General features: G+C 39.9%; 1 protein-coding gene across 1 annotated transcript; it reads left to right on the top strand.

Moving 5' to 3' along the window:
- Window positions 1-6255: 6255 nt before the first annotated feature.
- Window positions 6256-13964, top strand: dusp4 (dual specificity phosphatase 4). The gene is made up of 4 exons (XM_067484299.1): window positions 6256-6835; window positions 8206-8333; window positions 9978-10197; window positions 13242-13964. The coding sequence occupies exons 1-4, from the start codon at window positions 6466-6468 to the stop codon at window positions 13628-13630; spliced, it is 1107 nt and encodes a 368-aa protein (XP_067340400.1). The 5' UTR covers window positions 6256-6465; the 3' UTR covers window positions 13631-13964.
- The last annotated feature ends 3815 nt before the right edge of the window (window positions 13965-17779 follow it).

The raw sequence follows: 17779 nt of genomic DNA, 5'->3' as shown, positions 1-17779 counted from the left end.
TCTTGTTTTTTTCTTAGAAAAATGAACAGGAGCCACTACAAGTTCAACGTGGTCACTCTTTTCCTTTATATGCATGCAGAGAAACTGTAAGTGCTTTGTGTGTGTGTGTGTGTGTGTGTGTGTGTGTGTGTGTGTGTATATGCTACTGTATGTACGTGTATGCACATGTACGTGTTTGTGTGGTGTACCTGTCATCACCAGTCATATTAGCCCCATTGGTTGCCTTAGTAACCACTGTTTCTGGCTCTATCACTGTTTCTCAAACAAAAAAACATGACAGATTGATGACGTCAACCCGTGTGCCAGGTCAGATGCAACCTCTGCCACATGAGGTGACGGGGGGAGTGCGGCGCCAGGTGCTGCCTGTATGTGGGTTTTGACTAACTAAAGTCCAGGTTAGCAACAGCTATATATGCCATTTTTATATCCAGATACATTACTTCAGTAGACAGAAGACTCATAGCAACTGCAGGAACTACTTGTGTGTTTGCATACAGATGTGGAAAGGGTTTCAGTGCCACTCTGTTTCCTGTCTTTAATCCCTGTGTGTTTTTGTCTGCCACATGTCAGACAAACACACACAGACACACAGACACACAGACACACACACACGCAAGTTGTGCTTTAGTCCCACATGCTTCAAACTTCAAGATAATCCTCCTAGCAGTCTTCATTCACAGCCATTCATTGAGAAACACTGAGAGGAGCTGAGCCACTGATGCAAATAATATGAAAAAATCAACAACAGGAAATAAAACTGAAACTAGCAAGACATGCTTCTACTCAGATGTTGTCAGAGGACTGAATTATTTTGACACCATGTTTTAGTCTGTACTGTGCAGAAAATACAGGAACAAACTACTGGAGACCAAAACTTTGTATTATATTTGCAGTAAAGCCAGGTCACTGTGCCATCATTTAAAACATTTAGCATCGCTACCTCTGGAGTCATTGAACCCGTGCTCACGTTAAACTTAGGTTGATCAAACACTTGGTGATCAGAAAGCTGGAGGATCCAAACTTGAAGTCAAATGATTGATGAGTCTTTTGAACAAAATGTATGAGCTTATTGTTTACTTAGGAACTGAACTAACACACCTGATAACTGAATGACATGAGGCTCATTTCTCCTTAAAAGTTTTTTTTATTGGCTTAAATGATGTAGCCTTCAATTCAGAGAACAAAATGCCAGTACAGAGAAACAACACAGAAACTCAAAGAGCTAATGCCACAGATTAGCGCAGCATCTTCTAGAGCTGGCTACCATGTTAGTGATTAGTTAACCAGCCAGTGGCAGTATGGTGACTGGGCCATACCTGCTTGACCATTACCAGCATGTGATGCAAACTGCTGCTGCTGTCACAGCATCATCCAAATATAACGACTGCTTACTTCAGCTTTGTCTTCGGCACCCCAGCTGCCGTAAACCCTTCCGCACCAGCCTGTGGACATTACCCAGACAGCCAAATATAAACACAAGCAATCTGGACTCGTGCCCAAGCTGTTCGACAGTGTTTATAACAGGAAGCCACTTTATTAAAAAAAAAAAGAAAACAGAGGGACAACAGACAGAGCTTCCTTCGGGGCTTTGATTATAAATGTCTCCTATTCACATTTACTTAAACAATATTTGTATTAGCTGTAGAGTGTGAAGACACAGTTTAAACGTTGTGGGCGTAACAGCAATGTTTGGCTGCACACACACCCCCTGGTCACAGATGTTTAAGTAAAGTATGAATACGTTTCAATATGATCCTGTGTTGCTTTGAATATTCAAATTGCTAAGTGAGTTTAGAATGAGGAATAGAGTTTTTTCTTCTTTTTTTGTGGAAGAAAAACAGAAAAATGTTTTACACTGTATTGTGAAAATTATTTTGTGAATATTATCTTGTCATAATTTGCGTTAAACATGTTATGCCAAACAATATATGTGTGTATACTCTAGTAGTAGTAGTATTCTAGTAGTAACAGTCGTTGATATTAAGACTCTTATCATCCCCGCTCCTTTTTCTACCTCAGGTCAGGAACTAAGGGCTGTGTAGTTTTTGCGCTTAAAAGAAGGAGGAATTAGGGGAAGTGTGACCAAATAAAGAGCTGAGAATTTTCATTCACAATGGTGAGTTGGAGTAAACAAGGAAAAAGGCATGTGAGTGTGTGTTGACAGTGAGTCTGCAGCCTCGGGTTCAATAGGTTAGCGTGCAATGGATTCAGTGCAATGACCTTGCATCTGTGTGTGTGTGTGTGTGTGTGTGTGTATTTTGTAAGTTGATCCATTGAAATGGGGATCAGCAGCTGGCGGCCACTAAATTTTATTAGTCATTAACTTACACAGTCTCCACAAACGTCTCTGTACAAACATGACTTCAACCCCAAAACTCAGCATTTCAGCAATAATCTATATCCCAGAGTTGCAGAATTTAAAGTAGTATCATATCGCTGATACAGACCCCTGCAAACGTATTGGAACAAGTGAATTTATTTTTTTTCTGCTGTACACTAAAGACATTTGGGTTCTTATACTTTTGTATGTAGCAGAAATACACAGTAGGCACAAATCAAAAAATATTTTAATAAAAAAAACTGAGAAATTATAACCTTTTAACAGTAAATGTTTTATTTATATATGTTTTACGTCCTAATTACAATTACTAAATTAATTAATTACTAGGAAATTACTGTATATCTTTTAACTTCTACAATGATTCCATTTAAAGTTTTATAGAGGGTTGTGTGTGTGTGCACATGTGTGTGTGTGTGTGTTTGTGTGTGCATGAGAGAGAGAGAGAGAGAGAAGTGTGATTAAGGTGAACTGGCTCTTTATAGTTTGTGAGAGACAAAAACACCTATTTAAGACTTTTTTAATGATTTGACGTTTCTGGGTTCAGACCCATGTGTCTAACAGTCATCAGCAAGTAACACATTAACAGCTAAAGTTTATTATTGTTAGCATTACACCAGCACTATTGATTATTGAAAAAGCCATAGTAATATCTGTGTCATCCATATCAAGAACTCATTTCTGCTCTGTAGGAGGATCAACGTGAGAAAATATGGACCTGCTCCAAACAGAGAAACAACCCCCACCATGCAACTCATTCATTTCCGTTGCTCAACATGCCTTGAGGAATCACTTTCTCTCTGCATTTTTCTCTGTAGTTTTCTACCCTCAGTTGTCTTTCAACGTCTTCTTTAGATCCAGTGTTTTTTTACTTTAAATTTCACAGAACGTTTTTACTTTCTGCCTCAACACATTCACATAAACACATGAAAAAAGACACAAACTTCATGAAAACTCAGCGGCACTCAGTCAAGGCTTAACCACTAGATTATAGGATTAGAGAGTGGGACAGATTAAGAGTGTGTATACACATGCATCACACACACACAAACACACAAAGAAGTCTGTGTGTATGCTGTTTTTATCGTATGTTTGTGTTTTTATTATACAGTACTGCTTTGTGGACTTTATTTGTTCACCAAATACTGTAGGCAGAGTGCTAGTGAATACATACTTTATGCATAGTACAGCAGTACATTATAAACATTTAAATGTCATTTCAAGGTGTAAAAAAGATAATGTTGTGCAACAGCTGTATGCTCATTGCTGTAGAATTTCTAGTGCACAGAAGGAATGTTTAGAATTTCTTCTTTTCCTTTGGGCTGTTCCCTTTCAGTGTTCGCCACAGCGAATCATATGCCTCCATCTAACCCTGTCCTCTGCATCCTCATCTAGACCTCCTGCCTGGCAGCTCATAACAAATCAAACAACATGTGAGCACACTTCATAGATTGTGCGTGCTCTCTCATCATGATCCTCGCTAGAGTATGGTCAACTGCAGACCATGAGACATTCATGTAACAGTGTAAGTCCTGATCCAGTCCAGTCAGAAGTAGCAGCATCATCTCACTCTAAAAATGTGACACATGGGCATTTAAGCATATAGATAACATGTGTTGCTTCTGTATTTTATGGGTTTTGTAATACCTGTCTAGAAATGTAGTATAAAAAACACATCTGTGAAAACCCTATTGTATTTAAGGTCACTGTAGTTTTTCTGTAACATGCAGAGTGAGGGTAAATACATGAAAATAACATCGTAGAGACGGACCATGATAAAAGTGAAAGGGTCCAATAAGAAAAATAAAATAAAATTGATTGAAAAGGGAAAATAAATGGAGAGCTACTGTATTTATCATCACTGTGAAAAGCTTCAATTTTAAATACCCTCTCTTTGTCTGTCTCTCTGTCTCGTTCTCTCTCTCTCTCTCTCTTTCTCTTTCGCTCGATCACTGTATTGATGGATGACGGCATGGAGGCGAGGGATGTCAGGGTATGAATGGACGGACAGAGGAGAGTGAAAGTAGGGTGGGAGGGGTGACATCAGCACTGAGTGTCTTTCTGGCCAATCCCCTCACAACCCCATGCCTGCTGTCTCCACCCTCTTACACCTCTCCCTTGTTGCTATGGCAGCAGCACCATCCCGCCTGTGCCAGGCATTGTTTGGGGTTGGTAGTAAAGCAGTGTGTTGTGAATGTGGGTTAATCCGGGACTGTATAGCCTGCAATCCAGCAAGTTATCATCTCTTTTTTTCTCATTCAGTCACCCATCTCTCATTGCCCCTCCTCTCCTCCGTGTTTGTCATCCATCATCTCCTCCTCCCTCTGCTATCCCTCTTCTGCTCGTCACCGTCTCGCCTTCAATCTTCCTTTTAACCTTCTCTCACCTCTCTGTCCTAATGTTCAAGGAACATTTTTTCAGGATTTATTTTTGCTGCCGTATTTCTCTCAACTGTTCACACTTCATGTTAAGGCAGCAAACACCATCATTACATTCACAAGCACACAGGTCATGTTAACACACACACAGTATTCATTTTAATATATTGTCTTATGCCGGAAGTGTCTTATGGCAGTGCAATACTAATTGATATACTGTGGAAATATGAAGTAAAGTGAATCTTGTTTACCTTGTCAGACAGAAAAGAAAATAAACTGCTTCTGATACTGATTCTCTGCTTACAACAAGCATTTTTTGCTGTTAGATCATACCTGGTTTACATGAGTCCCATCTTTAAAAAGTTATTACAAGTAAACACAAATGAATGACCATGCCTTATAAGCTCATACACACATCCTCATACACACACACTTGTCCATATAAACCCATTCGTAAGAAATAAAATATTAAAATGTCCAATATTATTGTGTCCGGATGTTTGCGTTTTCTGCTGCCTTGCTGCTCTCTTTCCTCCTGTAACCATGGAAATAAGCTCAACATGCAAATACCTGAGCATGCTCGCTATGGCTGTGTCATAGAAGATGCAAATGACATTTGTGCTTGTAGGATTACACACCCACACGCATAGATGCACACTCAAAGACGTATACACACGCAGATTTGTGTGCATATGTGCACGTAAGCACACCCACCTGCAGTCCAGCATGTTTCCCAGCACATTACAACATGACTGCATGGAAATTACCTTACTTTAAGTCTTGAATTTCATTTAGACATTTTTTACATTTTACAAAATACAAAACACATCCATTATAAGATGTTGCAGTCAATTTAAATGACAAGTAAAACCTAAGGAACTAAAAAAGTGATACAACCTTGAAGCTCAATAAGTTTACAATAAGGAGCAGAAGAACATGCTGCTAGCGTCACATTGCTATTGCTAAAATGCAAAGAATTATCTACTTTTACATAAAGAAGTAAAGCATTTACACACATCACAAGCTTTTGCAAATCTCTGTTTACATGTTGGTGCTGGGCAGGTAGTGGATCTATTGATTGTTAGATTTTACATTTTAGATTTTAGTAACAAATCACAATTGGCCAACTGGAGGTGTATCAATTCTTGGATTAATTCACTTTTATAATTAAAAAAAAGTTAATATAGGTGTAGATAAAGTTGAATATAAAAAATCTGTATGCCTGTTCTGGAGAGAACATGCATAAAACAAAGGTGAGGAGCTAACAGAAGGTCACACAAATAATTCATATTTTTTTAAACTTATTTTAATAAAAACTCATATCCACAACTAATATTTTAAATGTGGTCATGAGTTGATCCCACCATAGCAAGTACCAGACTATATATCCCTCCCCATCGCCTCCTGTTACATTGATGTCTGTCTTTTTATGAATGAACGGCAGAGGAAGAAAGGGGAAGGGAAACTGGACTCTCTGTAACTGGCTGCTTTCGGTTGACGTCACCTCCGCCGTGACGCGATGCACCCATTCATAAAAAAAGGAAAAAACAGAAACAAGTCTCAGAGTGAAAGGCAGAAAGAAAGAGAGGAGACCGGAGTGCGTGCGTAAAGAATAGTGCGGTTGCAATGCGCAGATAGAGGACAGGCGCCTTCTCCGGGTTTGGAGGTTTTGTCGGGGCACAAGGAGACATACGGAGAGTGGAGACTAGCGACAGAGAAGCCTAAACAAGCAGCCAGAAACGACGTGAGATGGAGGAGCTGTGCGAGATGGACTGCACGGTGCTGAAACGGCTCCTGAAGGACGACAGCGCCAAGTGCCTGCTGCTGGACTGCCGCTCCTTCCTCGCCTTCAGCGCCGGGCACATCCGCGCCGCCGTCAACGCCCGCTGCAACACCATCGTGCGTAGAAGGGCCAAGGGCTCCGTGCTAAGCCTGGACCAGGTCCTGGCGGGGGACGAAGACGTGCGGAGCCGCCTCCGCTCCGGCATGTACTCCGCCGTGGTGCTGTACGATGAGAGGACGCCGGACTCGGAGGCGGTGAAGGAGGACAGCACCGTGACTCTGGTGCTTAATGCGCTGTGCAGGGACTCCTCCGGCACACGCATATACCTGCTCAAAGGTAAACACGCTTTAGTGTTACACGTAGCCTTTTTATTAGTTAGTACATCCTGAAGTACTAAACAGAAAATACAAGTACCAGTAACACTGGTATAAGGATTCAGCCCCAGTAGGTCCAAACCTAAATGTAATGTTACTTTATTTTTAGATTCAACATATATTGCACAGTAGGGATGTTTAAAATTATTATCATGCCATTTTCCAGTGCATCACTTTTATACTGATGGTACCAAATATTGGAGTTGCACCTTTAAAAGATTGTGTTTTGTTACTGACATTTAATTTTTCTTGGATTAAGGCTTAAAGGACAATCAGAGCTAATAATGCTGATGATCACCATCATCTGTAGTTTCTATTCCACTAACCTATATGGGCTATTGCTTGTTTTATTATTTAACCAACACAATCAATATTATTCGTGCCTCCACAAAGACACTGAATATTGTTTTGTGCCTTGTCATTAGCCTATAACCCTGACATGGAATTATCCTGCTGACCGTGCCTGTTCTATTTTTATGCAGTGGTGTATATATATTTTTTCTTTACAATACACACACTCAGTCACTCAGTCACAGCTACACACTTTCACGCACAGACCAATGGCTGTGAGCAGAGTGAATGAGGTAATGCTGGTGCGTAGAAGCCACATCAAACTGGAGGGACTTGCAGGACACAAATGATCGTTTCAGAAAGACAGAAAGAGCCCGCTTTGTCCAAATCACTAGTGAGAAACCGTAACATCTGAAATCAACACTTGATTTACCCACATGACTATATTTAGACTGCAGGAAATCTGAAAACCAAAGCTGCTGCATGCTCCAAGCTGTGGCGCATTCTTTTTTCTTTTTTTGTGCACCCTAATGACGCAGACGCCTTGCAACACATTCTATGTATGTACGTTATAAAGATGACATCTCTCAGTTAATCCGATTTGATCCCTGTGGTGTATAGAGAAGTGGTCAGCTCCCAGATGTATGAAAAAGCAAAGGGATGATGAAACTGTTTTCAAATCCCTGGCAGTAGACACAGGACAGAGTGGGTCAGGGGTCGCTTTAACACACTTTATGTCAGTCTCACTGAATCTAGAGGAGAAAATCTTCATGCAACTTGTGCCAGGAAGATCATGTGTGCTTTCATGCTTTTTTTTTTCATCCTTAAGTGTGCAACTGCGGTGTGTTTTATTAATATAACCCCCCCAAAAAATAAATATATTTTATTCATCTGTTTTGTTCTTAGAGGGTCTGTCCATGGTGCTCAGCAGTGGATTTACTTTAGGGTTTCTTTAGGCTGTTCTACTGTTCTGTTTTTAAAGCAAAACTCTTCATTTAAAGCGTCAAACTGGATCATTGTGTCTCTTTTTTTTTTTTTCAGGTGGCTATGACCGGTTTTTCACAGAGTACCCAGAATTTTGTTTAAAGACCAAATCCTTACCATCCCTCACAAGCCAGTCCAGCATCGACTCTGCCTGCTCATCATGTGGGACACCACACCATGACCAGGTAAAACACATCAGATCCAACAGATCAGAATCGGATCACAAATCTCACTTAGATTCACTCTTGAAAGCCATGAAAGCCATAATTAACATCCACCATTGTTAGACTAATGTAGGCCATGTGTAAGAAGCTTCTGCAGCCAAGACTTTAGAATTTTTTTAACACATTATCCTGTAAAAAAAATACTTTAGCTTTCTCACTGACACTGGGTGCTGCTGAGTGCAAACACTGGAGGTTGTTTGCTCAATGCAGCTCAACTGTTTTCCCACATTCACCCAATCAAATTCCGTCATCCAGTCTGGGAATTTAAACTGGCAAATGTTATAATGCAAACTTGTTTTTCATTCCTCTGAAAAAATTAGTCATTTGTACTGTGATAGTTCACCATTGATTCACCTCTTCACCACTTCCTGTGACCATGTTGGCCTTGTTTTGCTGGTCAGTGTTCTGTTGTTTGAGGCTGCAGATTTTATGCAGCGCTCATAGTCACATGCGGTTTAAGTTTGATTCCCCTGAATCACGCGAGGAGAGTGACGCAAACAATTAAGCCTGTGTATGTTTTCTAAGAAAAATCCCTGCTGCACTGTCTGTTGGATTTCTATCCAAGGAAATGGAGCTTCCTGTTACATTGATATGATGGAGTGGGTAAAAGCTGGTTGAGAATCTCTCATGTTATTTTCCTCTCACCCTCCTCCCTACTCCTCACATTACATCTCTTAGCAGTATTGATCATTTCCTGATGCTGTGTCAGTCCCGGGGTGGTCAGCGGCAGTGACGTAAACGGTCAATAAGTCTCACTACCGGTATAGAACATCAACTGGCTGACCCCTCAGATCCTGTGGATAGGAAAAATACTTCTGCTTTTACATTGGAACATGCTTTGGAAATGTGCTTTAAGCAAAAACTGCAAAAACTGCTTTGATAAACAAAATAAAATGAACAAATGGATATATTTGGTCTTTATGTATTGCATTAATGTTGTTAATGTTGGTGGTTTAGTAAATGCTTTGCAACATAATTGACTTAACACAACTAGTTAGGAGGATCTATTTAGTAACTTACATTTTTGCAATAGTAAATCGTGCTTTTGAGCATAGTGTGGACCAAGAAAAAGGTGGTTTGTCAGCTGGTAAAGTGTGGTTGCAGAAAGATTGCATGGTTTTCTCATCAAGTCATGACAGAATAGCAAATGCAAATCAACAAGATACAGCAGCTGTACTTACTGATAAATCAATAACATGCTCATATTTCCACTGACTTCTATGGTTGAGTTAAAAACAATCACTGGTCAGTTGATCAGACACTCGGTTCTTTCAGTTGAGCCGTGTTTCCATATGGGGAGATAACTTGGCTCGAGACAGAAACTAACAAACTAAATGACCCATATCGAATGGCTGTGCATTAATCACACAGATAATTAGCTACTCCTGTCTGATGATAAGTGTGGTTAATGTGATTAATACATTATTTAACCAAGGTCACGCCTATACTGAGGTCATCTGGTATCTTGCCTCTGCTGCACACTAAAAAAAAAAAAAAATCCTATTATGTAAGATGCAGTTTATTTAAGAAAAGGTCTCTGTGACATGGCTTGATTGGATCATTATAGGATCAAGAAATAATTAATTATCATTTGCCTTTGTCCAGGGAGGCCCTGTCGAGATTCTGCCCTTCCTCTACCTTGGAAGCGCCCTCCATGCCTCGAAGAAAGAGGTTTTGGATGCAATAGGAATCTCCGCCTTGCTGAATGTGTCAGCCGACTGTCCCAACCACTTTGAGGGGGCCTATCAGTACAAGTGCATTCCTGTGGAGGACAACCATAAAGAAGATATCAGCAGCTGGTTCCTGGAGGCAATTGAGTTCATAGGTCAGTGAGTAAATGTGTGACATATATGTGCTTTTTACTTTATCAGAGCGAATGTATTCTCAGGGAAAATAACAAAAAAAAAAAAAAAAAGCTTCCTTCAGGCTGCAGCATGTTTTTTGCTTAATGTGATTCAGGTCACATAATTTTTAGGTCATGTTAAAATAGTTGTTCTTAGTTAAGTTGGTTTATTTGTGTTGGTTGAATGTTGTTAATGTGAACTGCAGCTTATGATTAGTTTTCATTATAAATTACCAATAAAATAGCTGCTACTGAGTGTCTCGCTCAGGGCCACAATTGGTGGGTAGGCTGGGATTTCATTCTGCTGACTTCGGCTTCCCATCCTGCTGCTTAAAACAGCGACATTGCATCTATCAGTTCATCCAGCCAACAGTCCAAACATATTCAATTTACTATAATGTAACATGAGGGAAAAGCTGCATATTCCAACATTTAAGAAGATGAAGCCAATAAATATTTGGCAATTTTGCTTAATAATGACCTTAATCCATTATGAAATGTGTCCAGATAAACTTTTTGCAGGCTACATGTTGCAGGTGCAGGTGTAAACACATATTTACTTGAATTAAATCTAATCAGCTGTGAGTTAAACAGCAGAGGTTGGACTGTAGTGTCTTTTCATATTTTTGGGGTTTTTTTTGTTGGAAATGTAACTCACACCACTTCTCATAGGGAGAAATATTTTGGAAGTGGAAAATCTTTCGGTTAAATGATTACATATAAAGTAAATAGTCTGTCACTAATTATTTATTTATTTTTTTAAATAAATATGCCCTTTTTCAATCAGATTTCAATGGAGTTTGCAGAGGCACAAAATTAGAACAAAATAAAATGTATCTACACTGATGAAGAACAAAGATAATTGCATTTAAAATGGTAAAATATTCTAACCAATCATACTGTACTGCTGCAGCATGATTTCAGATATTTGTCCGTAAATAATGGAGGAGTAATTTGTGTAATTTGTTTTACTTTGCATATCCATGCTATGGGAAGACATTGTGTGTATGTGTGTGTGTGTGTGTGTGTGTGTGTGATTTTCATGCTGTGAGTTTATGTTCATGAGGGTGTGCTCTGTACTGAGTGTGCGTGCGTGTGTGTGTGTGTGTAGGTGCTGGTATGCGTCATAGTTAGCTGCTGTGGGACTAGAGTCTGACTCATCCACTGTTACTGGGTGAACAGACGCTGTGGTGGAGTTACCTGAAATCTGTGTATGTTTGGAAGATCGAGATTGAGGAAGAAAAAATGCAGACATAAAACAAAAATAGAGCAAAACCTAATAAATGAGGGGTGGGTGGGGGAATAGTCAATCAAGTACAGTAAATACTGTCTGATTTTGAGTAATTCTGTTCATGTGTCAGAAAGTCCATAGTGTGGACTGGATTTATAACAGTGAGTTTATATGCAAACAGCAGCAAGGCCAACCCTGAAAGAAAATTAGGCTGTATTCAATTCATCAAGGGAAAACTGCAAATAAAGTGCCCCCCATTAGCTACTAGAGCTTTTTCAGGCTGCCACACATGTTCCATGCCTTCTGAGGTTGTTGGGGAAATTGAGTTATTGTAAAAGATTTAATAAAACTATTATCTAAATCAGGTTATTTCCAGTAACAGAGTAATACAGTAACATGCATCCGAACATACTGAGAGACGCAGAGACAGAAATAGGACGGGGAGGAAGTGTGAAACAGAGGCTGTGATGACTCAAAGTTTTGCACTTGCGTTTTTCAGTTAAATGTGGTTTTCTCACTTAGCTACCAGTTTGTCTGCAAGGAGCGCGGAGAGCAAGAAAGTGAGTTGGAGAGGAAATGAGAAGGGTTTGATCAGAACATTACTGTACCCACATCCGTTGTGTTTAAAATAGTTGGTAACTGTAAAAAAACTTAAGGGTAACATTGTTTCTGTGAATGAATTTGTTAGCTTATTGAACCATTGCACAGAATCACTGTGATAAACTGTTGTATTGTTTTCATATTTTTGTGAAAATATGTTCCCTGAGCCGCTTCCTTAAAATTTAATGTGAACCGAGCTTTGCCTGTTCAGGTGCCCCATCGCTAACTAGATAAACTACAATTCAAGTTGCCTGGAATTCACGAGAAAAAGAACAAATGTACCTAGATGAAGTCCTACAAATGTTTATAGAGCTTTTACTTAGAAACGGTACAGACAGGAAAACTGTTACACCACCTGTGTGTTTTTGTTTTTTCAACAAAGAAAGTGAGCTTCTGTGAACCCTCCCAAAACCACAAAACAGAGCTGTCTGCAGGCAGGCTCTCTGCAAGGCAAGAGCAAATGCACCGTACTGATTGGAACTCAATGTCAGCATGCTAACATGCTCACAGTGACATATGCTAAAATGCTGAAATTTAGCGGGTATATGGTTTACTTTCTTTGGCATGTTAGCATGGAAATGTTTGCTAAATCAGCGCTCAAACACAAAGCTTGGCTGAAGTTTAATGTCATTAAATGACAAAATGTTGGGGACCACCAGAGTTCTTACACTGCCTCCTAGGGGCAACATGAGTTACCACTTTTGTGGCCATTCACATACTGTAGTAGTAGGGAGACATTTTACATTTTACATATTTCACCAATGGTGGTGCTAAAGGGGGGTTTTCCTGACTCTTTGTTTTCCAACTATGCCTTTACTACCTACTGTCTATTGCCTGGATCAGGTGTGTTGAGTCAATCAGAAGCTGGAAGAGACCATCTTAAATTAGGCTGGGATGAGGGAAGACGAAGCAAATGGGTATCTTCCAACTTCTGATTGACTCAACACACCTGATCCATGTAATCAGCAGTGAGTAGGGCACTTCTTGGGTAGGGATGGATTGTGAAGAAGGATGGCAGGGGTTGGCAGGGGTTCCTGTTGACCAGGCCTGGGAACCACTGTATTAGCAGGTCAGAATTATAGCAACTCTCCTATAGGTGTTGATATGTGTCACTCTGGATGTTTTTGTGGGAGTTCATGATAAATGAACTTTATTTACAGAAACCTCTGACCTCTGACCCCCTCTCTCTTCTCAGATTCTGTTCGAGACTCCAGTGGGAGAGTCCTGGTCCACTGTCAAGCAGGCATCTCCCGCTCTGCTACCATCTGCTTGGCCTACCTGATGAAGAGGAAGCGCGTACGTCTGGATGAAGCCTTTGAGTTTGTGCGCCGGCGTCGCAGCATCATCTCCCCCAATTTTAGCTTCATGGGCCAGCTACTGCAGTTCGAGTCGCAGCTCCTCGCCACCTCCTGTGCCGCCGAAGCAGCTGCCACAGCGAGCCCGCTACTCGGGCCCAAGTCGTCGACGACCACAACCTCAACAACAGCTACGCCCACCTCTCCGTTCATTTTTAACTTTCCAGTCTCGGTGGTGAACCCTGCCTACCTGCACCACAGCCCTATCACAACCTCACCTGGCTGCTGATGGACAGCCAATCACAGCCCTCCCCTGACAAACAAACTCAGAAAAGACTGGGCTGCCAGTTCTCTTTCTGTAGTATGTTCAAGCTTCCAGGGCGGGGAGGTGAGAAGCGTCACGGTGCCTGATTTATGACTGAAAAGAAAACAAAAACTTTGAAAACTTCAGCCAACACTCCTTCCATTTCCAATGAATTTTATTGAAACGTACCAAAAATGAACTGGCTTTTAAATGAGTTTGGACGAAGTGTTGGCCCAACATTTACTGACGATGCACCCTCTTCCTTGAAAAACACACAAACAACAACAAAAAACAACACACACAGAGGCACACTGACACAGAGGCATGAGCAGCAGCGAACGCCCTTTTTTTTCTTCTCTCTCTGCCTCTCACACACTCATGATTACCAACTGAATAAGCCAGTATGAAGACAGGGTCTGTTGCTATGGAGACAACAGGTCTTTAGGAGAGGAGATGGACACAGGAAGGAAGGAGGAATTTTAAGCACCCGCTCTTTCCCCTTTGGGTGTCCCTCCTGTTGCCGGACAAAAGAGATGGATGGAAAAAAGAGGGGAGGGAGACGGTGACAGAAAGCAGGAGCCTCTTCAGTGACAGGTGCTCTGCCAGCGATCCGACCGGAGCTTCCTGTCTTTCATACATCCTCTTCCTCTCTCTGTAACACACACATACACAAACACACACACACACATTTTCCTCTCTTCTTATCTCTTTTTCATCCTTTTATATTGCTCCCCTCCTTTTCTTCACCTCCTCCTCTCATGTCTGTCTCTCATCTTCACGCCGTCCTCCCACTCTCTTCTACTCCTCATCCTTTCACTAAAGAGGTTAAATAAATAAAATAAGATGTCAAATGGCTAGGCCCCTTGTAAATGAACTGGAAAATCCCTCTGTAGACTCCTGAAACCCACTCTAGGAAACCCCTTCTGCTACTTCACAAAAAAGGTCTTTTGGATGAAAGGGCTGAAAGAAAAAGCGAGAAAAAAATATGTGGTTTCTGTGACATTTTTACTGTCTTTTACTGAATTTTCCTTCTTAGATGAAACCACAGACGTTAGAGCACAGTGGCCCTGGAAGACATCTGCTCGAAGGGCCCCACTTTTAGCTTGGTATTTTTTAGCTCATTGTAGTCGCTGGTTTTAGTTCTTTTTTTTTAATTTGTTTTATGGCACAATCAAATGGACTAAAAACACTGGCTTCTACTGGAAGATGAGGACTTTTTTTTGTTTCTTTTAATTGTTAATGGGCTCAAAAGTGCCCCAGTGATGAATGGTCCTTTAAGATGTTTGTGCCTTGTTCATGAAGGTATTCCATTAATGATTTAGTCAAACCTCGATTTTTCAGTGGATTTATATATTTTGCTGATAGAAAGCAGATTTCTGAATGGTGTCAAATAATTCCACAATGTCAGAATTGCAAAAGCTTCTGTCTTCATCGTTTCTCTCACACCCTCACAAATACACACATAGTACACACATACACACATAGTATACATGTATACATGAATAAGACTCAGACTCATGGTGAAGTTTTTGACTCTTTTTAGATTACGCAACATACAAAGACATGCAAACCTCTTTCACTAAAGTGCATATATATATATATATATATATATATATATATATATATATATATATATATATATATATATATATATATATATATATATATATATATATATATATATATATATATCCCTTAAAATAATCTCATACTGGATTTTTACAATTATCTTGGGGTCCATTTGCCCATCATTACAAATTATGAAAGGAAATTATTTTTTTAGTTTTGAGGCCATAATCCCTTAACAAGAAGTTCTCATAAATATTTAGTTTATTCAGTTTTTATCTGTACAACACAACAGTCTTTATCATTGATTGCCCAATAGCTACTTCAATGGCACTTTGAAATCATGCAATACTGTAGTTTCATATTTACATATTACATATTTCATATATATGTAATTCATATAAATAGCTGTGACTTTGATGGGCAGGTCAAATCCTCAAAATTTCGCAATTTGAGACGATGTTTGTAGTGCTTCCCCTTAAACCAGGCTGAGTTCGACACTCTGTGCTAGACATCCAAAGGCACAAAGTCTAACCATGGTTACTTTTATACCCAGGTCCTGATGTACGCATAAAGCGCGCACACACACACACACACACACACACACACAATGTTTCAAAGAAAATGAACCTTTTTCTGTTTTTGAAGATTGTCGACACCTATCTCTGTAGCACTTTGAAGTGATGCAATACTGTATTTATAATTTATGATTGATTTGCACATCATGGTGATGCTAGGCGGACTAGACTTTGCATGAGGACATTTTGTCCATGTCGAGTTAGAGAGAGAAAAGAGAGCCAAACAGTGAAAAACGCAATACTTTGTATACATCTGTGTGGTCTGTATGATCTGTCTGTCTCTCTGTGTAATCTGTCTCTCTGTCTGGTCAATGGTGTTTACCAATCTTGGCAATATCAATCCTCCAGTTGGACAACCTTCCCTTAATTTTATTGTGGAATGAATGACCTGTGCATTTATTTATTACTGAAGATCCAGTGTTGAATAAACAATGTTCTTAATTAACTGTGTTTCTGGTATCCTTTTGTAATGATTTGTAAATCTATACACAGCATGAATCCACTGGCTTGGTGAAATCTGGCAGTAATTTATCTATTGTGATAATAACCCCTAGCGTGGGTTATGATGCTGGATGTGTTAAGTGAGTTGAAGCAAATTTTAAATCAATAGGTTCATGAAACAATTGGTAAAAAAAGTGTAAAATCTTCCCAAATGATGGAGAATACAACCATTTTCCACTTTACAGTATTTAGTTTAGCAAAAGAAAAATCCAACTGCAAGGAAAACAAAATATATCAGTAAGACTACATCTGGTGATGGTTGTCCCTGCTGTAAAGACAGATGAAGGCATCTCTCTAATTTTCCTCTATTATACCAAACACTAGATCTTCGCAAAGATAAAATCCTATAATTGCACAAAATCTAGAATCTTTGGAGAGCACGTGAATTTTGTGTCATTAAAAATGTTGTGTTTTACAATTATTGAACTACTCTTGCCAAAGAAAATAACTAAGCTTGCAGCACCCTCTAGTGGTGATGATTAAGGTAAGCGTGTGATGTCCATTCAAGCCACTGTATCCAAACATGGCAGTTGTGGGTTCACATTAGGGGCAACTTAAGTGACATCAGAGTGTGACCATAGGTCCGGTCACACTCTGATGAAGCGTTTCTCTCAGGAACAGCAAAACACACCCAAAAACACTGGATCATCACAGTTTGGACTGGGTTTCCTCACCCCTGTTACTTCACTGGCTGTATAAATTAAAAGTATAAACAGCAGCATGTCTTATAACTTTCGGCACCTTAATAACTCAATACTCTAGGCTTTTAATTTTTCTCTCCGCGGACATGCCAAAAAGAAATCACAGTGTAAAGTTTGGAGGTGGACAAGGGGTTTCACACTTTAGTGTTTTATTTCCTGTCTGTGAATATGCACTGTGCTGTAGCTGCCTTTCTGACTCCATGAAAACGTCGGGGGTTCTGAGGTTTAAATCACATATATGGGGTCTTATGGTCCTCATTACCACTCCGGTGGTTAATTACATTGATGCGTGAAAAATTCAGATGTGGTAGCTAATGTGAAACAACCAAAAGAAATTCCAACCTATTGTGATATGTAGCTTAATGTTACAGGTGCATAGAGGATTTGAGGTTTTTCAACATAAAATACAGGAGCTCCAAGAAGAACAGGAGAATTTACCACAGTGTTAAATATGCTGAGTTAAACATTGTTCTACTTGGTGCTCTTTCAGATTCTCCATGCCCGTTGTTATTCAAGGGACTTGGCAGTAGTTATGCAAATAAAAACGGAAATTGATTTGCATTTTATGTTGTCATATGTACACAATTGGAAATCGTATTACTGGCAGTTGTCATCCACAGAAATTACACCAATACTAAAACTTCCTCACAGCTAACATAAGCCCATTGGAGGTCAAATGATCTGACCCATCCAGGAGAACACCTGCTTCCTGTCTGGCCCCTGTGGTCTAAATGTGCCTCTAAACCTGAACCAACAGTGGTTTGATGAATTACAGAAAGGTTCACTGC

Source organism: Channa argus, chromosome 18 (assembly GCF_033026475.1).
Source record: "Channa argus isolate prfri chromosome 18, Channa argus male v1.0, whole genome shotgun sequence".
In the NCBI taxonomy this organism is placed as follows: domain Eukaryota; kingdom Metazoa; phylum Chordata; class Actinopteri; order Anabantiformes; family Channidae; genus Channa; species Channa argus.
The sequence above is the reverse complement of the archived record's forward strand: the minus strand, read 5'-3'. Positions and strand labels throughout refer to the sequence as shown.

What these genes read in the sequence shown, in the direction of transcription:
- dusp4 (XM_067484299.1), top strand. Translation starts at nt 6,466, where the DNA reads ATGGAGGAGCTGTGCGAGATGGACTGCACGGTGCTGAAACGGCTCCTG. An exon ending in ACGCATATACCTGCTCAAAG is followed by an intron (nt 6,836 to 8,205) that starts GTAAACACGCTT and finishes TTTTTTTTTCAG; the next exon opens with GTGGCTATGACCGGTTTTTC. An exon ending in GGAGGCAATTGAGTTCATAG is followed by an intron (nt 10,198 to 13,241) that starts GTCAGTGAGTAA and finishes CTCTCTTCTCAG; the next exon opens with ATTCTGTTCGAGACTCCAGT.